The following is an 11,208-nucleotide window of genomic DNA, read 5'->3' on the forward strand; positions in this document are numbered from 1 at the left end:
CAAGAGTCAACGTGGATTCAGATAGAAGCCCAATCCTGTGGTTCATTGCCCTTAAGCTGAATTATATTCATTAATAACTTTAGTGAAGTGGGCAACATAGCCAAAACCTTTGTGATTTACAGCACCCTACTAGCGTGGAGGGACTGTAAGAAATACCTGGGCATTTCCTCCCAAATATGTTCTCACTCGCCTATAGTGGGCAACCCAGACTTGCCAAAAGCCCTGAGGGAGGCCAACTTTAATCTTTGGCATACTCTATGAATCAGGACCTTTTCAGACCTATTTCATCAGAAAACCACTACACTGAAATCCTTTCAAGAGCTCTGCAGTGAATTCGATGTGCCAAGATCCCATTTTTTCAAATATCTTCCAAATTAGACATGTAATTTCCTCATTTACCTCCGAGAGGAGGTTTAGAACTCAGTTGAATGAAGTTGAAACCCTTCTTGTCACAGCACAATCCATTAAAGGCAAAATATCTTACATCTATAGACTCCTTTCTGAGAAAGGAAGCTCCTCCTTTACTCCTTTGAAAATAATCTGGGAAAAGGACCTTGGTCTGACTATCAGTGATGAGTTATGGGCGGAGGTTTGCGACAGGGTATACTGCTCCTCTACCAGTGTAAAAATGAAATAATCTAATTACAAATTTTTGTACAAATGTTATTATACTCCTTTGAGACTCCATAGAATGAAAACAGATATGTCTCCTAACTGTAAAAGATGTACCTCTGAAAGTGGAACCTAAATGCATGTATTTTGGAGCTGTAGGGAGATTGCCAGATTCTGGCAATCTACATACTGCTGCACAGAAAATACTAGAGGTACTGTTTGATATGACCCCGTGTATCTATCTTCTTAATGCCCAGCAGGACTTTGTTCTTGATCCTGACAGAGAAAATTTGCTTATGACTATTACATACTTTGCTAAGAAATGTATTCTTCTATTGTGGGCCTCAAATACCCCGCCTACATTTAAAATGTGGATTGACCAGATTGTTGACTTTCTACCTCTTGAAAAGCTCACTTATGACCTCCACAAGAGACAGCCCAAGTTTGATAGACTCTGGTCTTCACTATTCAACTATATTTCAAACTGGACAGAGTGAACGGGTTGACTAGGGAAATGCGCAGATACATGTTGTGTAAGGTACTGTAAAACCTAAAAACAAATTATTGGCCCGTCGTCTCAGCGAATGCTTGAAATAGCTGATAAGAACCTTGATAGTGCTGCTGCAAGTGTTAAATGTTTTTTTTTGTGTGTTTTTATTTGAATTTCGTTTTTGAGTACGTGTGCACCAAGGAAAATAAATGCTTTTATTTGACTTTATCATTCATTTTAATTGTATTTTTATTTTTTCATATGTATTATTATTTTTTGACTTTTTCTTTTTTTAAAGCCTGTGAATGTGGAATGTGTTTTGTTGGTTGATTGAAAAACAAGAACTTTAATAAAACTTTAAATTGAAAAAAAAAAAATAGCACTGTTGTTCTAATCGTCAGATCGCAGGTATTCTGATCTTCACTGTCCATGGTGCTGAATCTGGCTGGGTAGATTAGTTTGAATGCTGAAAAGTTGTTTGCCTACATTTAAAGGCCCTGTGAAGTCAAAATAATTAGATTTCATATTGTACAACAGCTGATGAAACTAACACTGTAAATGTGTTTTACAAAAATGTGATCGGGGTTGCTTCCTGATAGTTCTGGTTGAAAATACGGAGCATGTTCCTCTGCCCAGGCCTTGCTGACACTTGCCAGATCTTACACTGCCTGGATAGGTATTTTGTGTGTCAGCTAACCACATTATATGTTATAGCAATTTGTCAGTCGATGACACAATGGATGATTTGGCACACAACCATTGGTTGATGCATGCAACACCTGAGCAGGGACACATTCTTTTCACAGCACTTCAATGCAAAGTAATTTTAGTAGAAGGTTTGGAGAGCATTTTCACTAACCCTAACCCTTTTCCTAACCTTAACCTCAGTTTCCTAACCTGCTACGAAAAATTCACTTCGATATTGAAGTGCCATGAAAAAAGATTTTCTCACATCTATACAGCACCTTCTAATCAGCAGGTTTGCATGGGCGAGAGTTTTGGCTTTCCATGGCGACATCACCATGTGTAAATTGGTTTATAGACCAACGACAAAGAGAGTGCCAATAACAGCTAGTTTTAATTTCCCCTCCACACTGACCACTCCCAGACAGTCCTAGCAAAATTATTGCTTGAGAAAGTTTTTTTTGCAAAAAATACATTTTTCACCATTTTCATCGTAATCTATTGCAGTAAGGTACTTAATTGTTACCCAGAAATGATTTGATATTGATATAAAAACGTCTGCTTTGGGCCTTAAAAAGATATGTGCACTACATACTCAGAAATCACATATATTGACATTTTAGAATGTATTTTATCAAGAAAGTAAGTTATACATGTCTTTTTTAATCTTACTCTTAGTTGCAAATAATTAATTTGGCTGTGGTTCATTTGATTTTCAGCACAACCCTGTTTGATAACGTATAGTATTATAGTGACTTCTTGTGGTAAAATGTCAAACTCACAACTAAACTCATTAAAATTGAGGTTTTCTTTACCCTGTCTTATCAAACAGTGCAACATTTGACTGATGGAATAGCATTCTTCTAAAATTCTTACACTTCTAGATGCAAAATACAAGTCACTATTCCAATACTGTTTGATTCTGCCATTTTTGAAATACTATTTACAAATATGAGCGTAAATGTCTGAGATCGAGACACCAACATTTAACATTTCAGTTAAAAACCCTTTGGATAATATCAACATTAATTACTTAACATCTTAACACATACACACCATGTAAATATCAATAAACAGAGGAACACATGCTACAAATAGTTAGTGACTACCTACCAGTCAATTAAATTAGATTATTCAGAAAAATAACATTGTTATAAGAGACAAATTGCCTTTAGACAACATAAATGACTGTATCTGGACACAGGTCAAAACTACTCTGCCGAGCTCAAGTTACCAGCTATGTATGGTTTCAACACTTACATTTGAGTTATTGAAAAGTATCCTACAAACATTGTTCGAATGTGAAAGTGATCAGGTTTTCTGAAACAGGTGTGTTTGTATTGAAGAACCCTGCGATTGTGGACAGTAGGACTTGTGTGAACAGGTGTGAACAGACTGAAGATAATGATGTTTTCCTTTCTCTGTCTTTCGAAACTCAGGAACAGTTTGAATGTTTTTTTATTGTAATTTAAACAATGGTATGGATGATTAAGCTGGATCTTTCTCTCTGAATCAGGAGTGCACTTTCACTCTCCCAATTTTTCCAAAAGCCCAATCTGAGCAACCTTTGCTATAAACCCTGTCTTTCCCATTGTTGTTTCAAAAGTGGAAAATGATCAATTCGATAATCACACATAATGGGCATTTCACAGCCAAGACTTTTGATCCTTCCCATCAAGGCCATGTTGGCCAGTTTAACCTTCACCCGTTCCCTCTCTTCCGGAGTCCTCTTGGAGGTGCACTCCACAGTAGAGTCGGTCTCAAAAGAGATGGCTGGGACGTGAGTGAGCAGGTGGCCCCCAGCCTTCTCCTGGGACATGGGCGTGGGAGTCTGCAGGACCAGCCCGTGCGTCGCTTGTTGATGTCGAAGGTAAAAGCTAAGAGGATACACACAAACATTGACCATATAATGTAATGTTGTTACATGTAACTAACTAGCGTGACTTGCCACCGTGTGAAACATGTATGCTACCATATGTTACTAAAAAGAGCTGACAATATTATAAAATGTAATCCAGGAGTTTATGTTTGAATTCTGGTTCTCTCACAACACAAGTCACTCAGAAAAGCATCTGTAGGCAGAAGCATGCTACATGTACATTTGGCATTTGAAAAAACTACAGCTGTGCTATGCTACCGAATGCAAAATGTATCTGTATCATAAAAGTGTAGTGCAATATTCCCTTTTCTTGCCACACACACACACACACACACACACACTCTCTCACTAGGGACAAATGTTTCGGCTCCTTGTCCAGAGAGGTTTGAGCTTTAGAAGAGGATCTGCAGCAAAAGTAGACCTTTACTGCCATCTACAGGTCAAAGGTCAGACTGGCATTCAGTAAAATGTAAACATGGGCGATCCACAGAAAATGGAAATGTGTGTGTTTCTGTTTGAGAAGTTAAACCAGTTAATTCCCTTATAACTGAGTGTCCTGCATCATGTATTATTTTATTGGTTGTAAATTAAATACGGTTTATTTTACAGTACATGTATTTTACACTGAATCATTGATATCTGGTTGAATGTTGGTTGTGGGACATAACTGAAGTACTATGTGTGTGTGTTCAATGAATCACACTGTTTGTGTGTGTGTGGGTGGGGGTGCATGTTCTATACATTATTCAGGACAACATTACTTTGTTTAGCCTACACCGTGACTATGACTGCATAATAAACTAAACTAAATATACTATGTATTTTCTAATCAAATGTGTTAACAGGGCAACACAAAAGAAGACAAAGGCCATCAATTCAATGCAAATATTACTGTATTAAAGGAAATTGTTGTATTAAGCTTGCTTTGAAAACCGTTTGAATGGCTTGGATAGGCCTATGGAGATGGTGGAAAACATCCTGATTAGAAGGGGACGTTTGCGAGGCTTCTCCTGTTGAGAGGTGGAGGGAAGACCCTCTGGGAGTCCAAATGTGGCAGGATGTGCCACTATGTTGGGCGACAGAAGAGAGAGAGTTGACATGCACTTTCATTTAGAAATGATGGTATATTGTATTCTTAGTTTCAACTCATTATTACTTTCACAAATAAATGAGAACCAGAATCTTGAGATTTGGAAACTATAAATAATTTTACATAAGAGATTACTATCGATAATATATAATGTACTGTATATAGGGTTTAATATTTTTGCAATAGCAGCTTTGTACACCAATATCTCAAACAGTAAATGTCCTGCTGTATGGACTTACACATGATCTCTTCAGCAGTAGTCTGGTCTTTGGATTCAGAATGGCGGGAATTCTTCTTGTTTCCCATCATGAATGGCTAAAACAAAAACATGTCAAAACAACTGTCACAGCAGAACAATCTCACGGTAATAACGATCACATCTTACACACCAGCACAACAAGATTTATAAATGGTTTTGGAATTAATGGATGGTTTTACATTTTCTCTAAATAACATTGTTTACTCACATTGACACAATTGTTAACTTAAATAAGTGTGATGTACCTTTAAGTTGAATTTCAGTCTGGCAAGCCTTTGTAGGAAAGACAGCTTCCCTCTGGTAGCCTTCACATCTTCAGCCATGAGAAGAGCTTCTGGCCTGGTGGCTTCGAAAGATGTTCTTGAGGCTGCTCTTGATGCCTCGTTACAACTGTGGAGAAGCTCCTTGCTCAATGACTTCACAAGAATCCTATTGAAAGTGGAGTCCTGAGTCGACACGGCCAGTTGGAGTATTTTCTCTGAGCCAAACTCCTTCAACAGATGTTTGTAGACGGTGCTGTATACTTTGTGACTCTTCAGGTTCTTGGGATAAGCTTGGGTCTCAGAGCAGCCTGACCATGCACAGAAGGCAGCTATAACTTTTGGAATCAGGTCTTGTGACGTGCGTGTGACGTCAGTTGGGTACAGATCAGTTTGGGTTTGTATTTTTGACAGAAGTCTCACCACTAACATGCTGATGAGGCCGGTGAAGTCATCATCACCGACTAAGTTAACAGTGGATGGGGTTGAAAGCGAGGCAACATCCGGGCTGGTTGAATTCTGATCACAAACAATGCTCTGAGGTACACCGAAACAACTGATGGTATCCCTTTCCTCAGCATCTATGTTGGCCTCAAAGCCTTGTGCAGCATTGGAGGTCCCACTTGTTGTCATGCTGATGGCAGAGAAAGATGGCAGAGGGTAGGACTTACCACTCAGTAGACTGCCTATATCAGTTACAGTTCCGGTTGGAGATGACCCTCTGCTTTGTGCATCAGAAACCACAGAGTCCATGACCTGACTTACCATTACTTTGGTAAACAGACTGACTGTGTCACTAAATGCTGATGTAGAAAAAGAACATGAAATCCTATCTTCAGATACGCTAGCCGGCACACTAACTCCCTGAGCCAAACTCATTGAAGCTGTAGAGGGCACAAGGCTAGGAAGCAAGAGGCGCTTCACAGACTCCTCTGCAAAAAGCTGAACCAGCTTGTAAGCTGTGGGCTTCCCCACCGTCTTGTCATTCCTCTTCAGCTCAGTAAGGACTGTATCGGATGCACTCTTTCCAGCCGCCACTGTCAGAACCAGAGGGGTCAAGTTGCTCTCAGAAATGATGCGGTTGACTTGGTGAGTAAGATCACGTGAGAGAGCACCAATCCTACCCTGAGATATGAGCTCCTCCAGTCTTGCTATTGCAGCTGTTAGATCAGGGTGGAATGCAACCTCCCCTTCTTCCTCTGGATGTACCTCCTTTATGATGGTATCCACTATTGCAGACATGCTTTCCCTGGCATCACACACCAATGTTTTTGGCTTAGTAGATTTGCCCATGTCGATGACTGAGCATCTCACAATGGGCTGAGTAATACTCTCTGGTAAATCAGAAGAGATGGGAGTGCCAGGGAGTGAAAATTCCCACTCTGACTTATTTGATCTGGCAGATGAGGATGACAACGAGGAGGAAGAACGCTGTGGCGCTTGATAGATCAGTTCCTCACCACATTCACTGCTTACCCTTTCAACATCCTTCAGCATCATTCCAACCACATTCTCTATTTGTGAAAGCGCAGTCACCGTTTGGTCAGATTTTGACAGCTCTTTCTGAATTAAAACCAGAATATGGCTGAGGGTCTTTTTGGCTTGAGCCGTTGTTGCTTTGACTTGATTTTGCCATGTAAAATAATTCATCATCTTTGTCTTCACATTGTGGTAAATAGTCTTTGCAGTTGTCCAGATCTTCTTCTCAGATACTTCCAAACCAGACTGTGAGCCTTTGGGTGTGGCCTCAGTGTACTCTGAGGTTTTCTCATCACTCTGTTGAAGCATAGAGTCTGCCTGCCATAGAGTAGTAGAAGACTCTGTGGGTGGGAAAAGGCTCTTCATGTCATTTGTAATTGATCCAACGATTTCAAAAGCAGTTATATCTGTATGCCTTAAGGAAATTGTTGATTTTGCTGGCAACATCTGAGAATCTGTCTGGCTGGAACTGACTTTGCTGGGAAAGCTACTGACTGATTTGATCAGTATTTTTCGCACTTCGTTGGTAGCGTTCATCTGGAACTCCTCACTGGAGAGTTTCTCAATGACTGAGGCTGGAGTATCTCTTAATCCTTCCAACCATGAAGAACCAGACACAGGCATGTCTTCTAGATAAGACATGACACTGTCCAAAAAGCCACAGACTTCAAGGGAGTTGTAAGAGGAACCCTCTGCAACAGATGATGTGCATTCCAAATCTGCCACCTCTGACCTATACATGGTCACAATCTTGGACAATACCTCTTTGGTGCAGGGCACCATGTTGGAATCACAGAGAGACAGTAATGGTTGAGAGTTCTCACTTTGGCATTTACGGAGAGAACCAAGTCCTGTTGAGTTGACCACTTGCAGTATTGCCTCACTCTTACTGGTTTCAGGTTGCTCTGGTGTTTTCTCTCCTACAGAGTCAGTTGAATCACATCCATCAGATAAAGAAGATGAACTACGTTCTGATATAGGGGATTCACTCCTACATGGGGAAGGCAAGCTCAGGATTGAAACAGGCAGATCACTGGAGTCAGTATGCTCCAGAAGCACAGCACTGGAGTCAGCTTTTTCCATAAGTTCTTCCCCTTGGACTGGAGCTCCACCCATTCTGAGGAACAATGTCTCCAGCTTTGCCTGAAGTCTCTCGCAGAGTCTACGAGCTGCATGGAAGGGTTTCCGCTTTGTCGTACAGTGTCCCACTTGGGTATCTCTCTGGGTGCTTGTTGGCTGATCTAATTCAGCATACTGCACAATGTCCTTGACATCTTCAACAAAGTTATCAATTATTTGTGATGCCTCAGATTCTACTTTGGTCTGTATGAGCTCAGTGGCCGCAGAATCAAGGATCCTGTCAGATGGGCTAGATGCATTCATCAAGCTTGGAGTGGTACTAAACGAATGAGAAGGTTGAACCATACCAGAGATATCGCTCATTAACCTTCTCACAAGAATTTCACTCACAGCCTTTGAGGCTTTGGTCTTGAACTTCACACTAAACAGAGTGCCAAGATTTTGCATCATTGCTTTGCAAGATGTACATATTATGTTCAGCTCCTCTGGAACAGGAGAGTCTTCAACATCCAGGTGCTCCACTACAAGGTCACTGCCAGATGCCAACATTTTAACTTTCACAGCCACATCTCGAAAAACCTTAGCCAATTCCGGATCTTCTTTTTCCAATTCACCCACCATCTCTGCGATAACAGTCATCACTTCTTCTGTTGCAGGTGGAATGCATGACTCTAATACAGAGGTAGAGCTCTGGTCCTCTGGGGTGGTGTGATCATCAAAACATTTCTGGACCATGTTGACCATTTGTTCAGCGGCCTGGGTACCAGAAGAAATAGGGGAGGACCGCCCTGAAATGGCTCTGCTGATGGTCGCAGAGAGGGCAGAGTTAAGCTGTTCGACCACCACCTTGATAAGACCAACAGTCAGCTCAGGTGGGCAAGAGGACAGGATATTATGATCAGACAGTTGCTCCTGGACACTTTTGATGATTCTGTCCTCTGTCATTCCCAGGAGGACTTTCACTGAGGTCTGGGAACTTTAAAACGAACAAGCAAAGCATGATAATTCCTGTCTTAACTTGGCAAATCGGTCAAGCGTTGTAATTTTAGTATTCTAAATATCTACATGTCCTTTTGATCGCTTTACATGCTCATTCATTTGAATATGCTCAAAGGCTGATACATTACATTTTGTACTACATCAGATAGAGTAAATTGCATTGGCTAACACTGGGATAGATGATCTCGGTGAAATCCATACATGAAAACCTTGAGGGGAACATACCTCTTAGAAGAGGGTGTTAGGGACCTGAGATGTTGAGCCCCTGTGCCGCCCTTATACATTTTCTTCGCCAGATATCTAACTTCCTGGATGAGCTCCAGTCTTTCCTGATCAAAGGCAGCAAAGGATCTTGCACTGCCACCCCTCTTGGGTGAGTCAGTGTCGTCGTCAGCAAAGTCCTTTACCCCAAGTACGCGGGCCAGGGCTGGCAGCAGGATCTGCAGGGTGGTCTGTGCGATGAAGGTTACAATTGTCTTGCACAATTTGGCAAGCTGTTCCTTCGTCATCTGTTTTGAACAAACAGAACAAAAACAGTCTTTTCAATGGAACTGTGATGTAAAGTATTCTAGATCGAACAGAATGCATTTGATCAACATTGTTATTCTTGTCTGTGACTGAATTCAAAGTTTGATGAAGTCTGACAGAGAACATGAATAACAGAATATGACTTGATGGCTAATCTCTGAATTCAACAGATCATTGACACATCAAAGGTCAAAGGCAGGTAGGGAAACTTACAGGGTTTTTTAGTCCTTTGTAGATCACTTGCCACTGCCTAGACAATTTAAAATAAGTGTTTTAGTTAGTGTTTAGTTCCCACTGCACAATATTTCATAAATGTTGAACATTACAGAAAAACTTTTAACATACTCATCAGTAAGATTGCGCAGGAATGAGATGAGGATTGGGTAGGAGTATTCCATCTCATCCTTGTTGCCTGGGCCGAATGCAGCCTTAACAGCTTTCTTCTCCAGGAGCTCAATTACAGATCCTCTATCCAGGTGTTTATTCCTGGAGACTAAAGATGTGATTGCCGTAGAGGAAGTAGAAACAAAATGAAAGAGAAATCAGACATTTTATCTCTTAATACTCTGATTTCATTGTTTAAGGGTTTTAGAATAGGCCTATTTTAATAAAGCTATCTATGTGACCTTTCTTACTGATTACAGTAGACTACAGTTTCATTGAAAATGGATAGCACAACCTGCACATCACAGACAGAATAGAGAAACAATGTAGTACTACAGAGGTAAATCTCTGACCTGCATCGTTGTCAGTGCCCAGCTTCCTTGACTTCTTGCCACTCCTCTTACTTTTTGCCTAGGATAGAACAGAACAGATTCCAGAGCTCAAATGATGGCAGACATGTAACACCAGGGCCCGTATACATAAAGTTCATCAGATAAGGTGTGGGCTCAACCTTGCCCAAATAATTGTATTCATTATGATCTCAAATGCAAAACTGATCCTAGATAAGCACTCCTACTCTGAGACAATTTATGAATAGGCTATGGGCCAGGTCAAAGCAGCTCTTAAAACACGTTTTGAAAACAGCTACTACGTATGTTGTTATCTGAGATATATAGATATCTATGGTATGGCTGCTATCAGGTACAGAGTGTAACCCAGTAGGCCTATTATGTGCTCTGTCACTACTGCTATCTTACCTTCCTTCCCTTCTTGGCCTCCTCTTTGGGTGTGGCCACCGGTTCTTCCTCAACAACTTCCTTTCCTTCCCTCTGAGGATCACCATCCTCCCTCTGTGCTACCTGAAGGACAGACATTCCAATAAGTAATAATATGTCAATGTCAGAGTAGATCTGTGCAGAGGACATCATAAATAGAGCTACAGCCATATCAGCGCTAAGCTGGTGACTTTATAAAGAATGGTACATTTGCTTTACAATATGTTATAGCTTTTTACAAGAAATATCCGCTTATATTGCTTTACCCTTTTTTACTTTCCCCCAATATTGCATGAAGTAATTTAGCTTACCTTTTCTTCATCCATTCAAGCTATTTTATATCTCAAAAAGCATGTCATTGTCTGTGTTGGTTACATTCAAGTTGAGTTCAGGTCGAGAGTGAGGACAATATTGCAAGCAGGGACTGTAATTTAGGGCTACATGCTACGTCATGGAACGTTAGACCTTTATGACATCACAAATAGTATTTTTAAGAAGAGCGCGGGAAAGGTTACTTGCCCACTCAGTAGGACTAGCTAATATTGACAGAAATTTCCCGGTCAAACGTTTTCGATTGCCTACCCCTACGCCTTCCATCGAACATGGTCCTGCCTTTGCAATATTGTCTCTCTTGTGGATTTACTTACGCATGACATGTAGGCTTACTGTGTCGGATCAAGTTGATTGA

General features: G+C 40.8%; 1 protein-coding gene across 1 annotated transcript; it reads right to left on the reverse strand.

The window, feature by feature from the left end:
• Nucleotides 1–4,540: 4,540 nt before the first annotated feature.
• On the reverse strand, nt 4,541–10,915 carry LOC118954553 (uncharacterized). The gene is made up of 8 exons (XM_090236121.1): nt 10,503–10,915; nt 10,098–10,155; nt 9,706–9,853; nt 9,574–9,610; nt 9,058–9,341; nt 5,260–8,809; nt 4,995–5,070; nt 4,541–4,731 (listed from the first exon to the last, which is right to left on the reverse strand). The coding sequence occupies exons 1-8, from the start codon at nt 10,689–10,691 to the stop codon at nt 4,580–4,582; spliced, it is 4,494 nt and encodes a 1,497-aa protein (XP_090092247.1). The 5' UTR covers nt 10,692–10,915; the 3' UTR covers nt 4,541–4,579.
• Between the last annotated feature and the right edge of the window lie 293 nt (nt 10,916–11,208).

The sequence above is a fragment of the Oncorhynchus mykiss genome, chromosome 5 (genome assembly GCF_057628025.1).
Source record: "Oncorhynchus mykiss isolate SJ-2025 chromosome 5, ASM5762802v1, whole genome shotgun sequence".
Classification (NCBI taxonomy): Eukaryota; Metazoa; Chordata; class Actinopteri; order Salmoniformes; family Salmonidae; genus Oncorhynchus; species Oncorhynchus mykiss.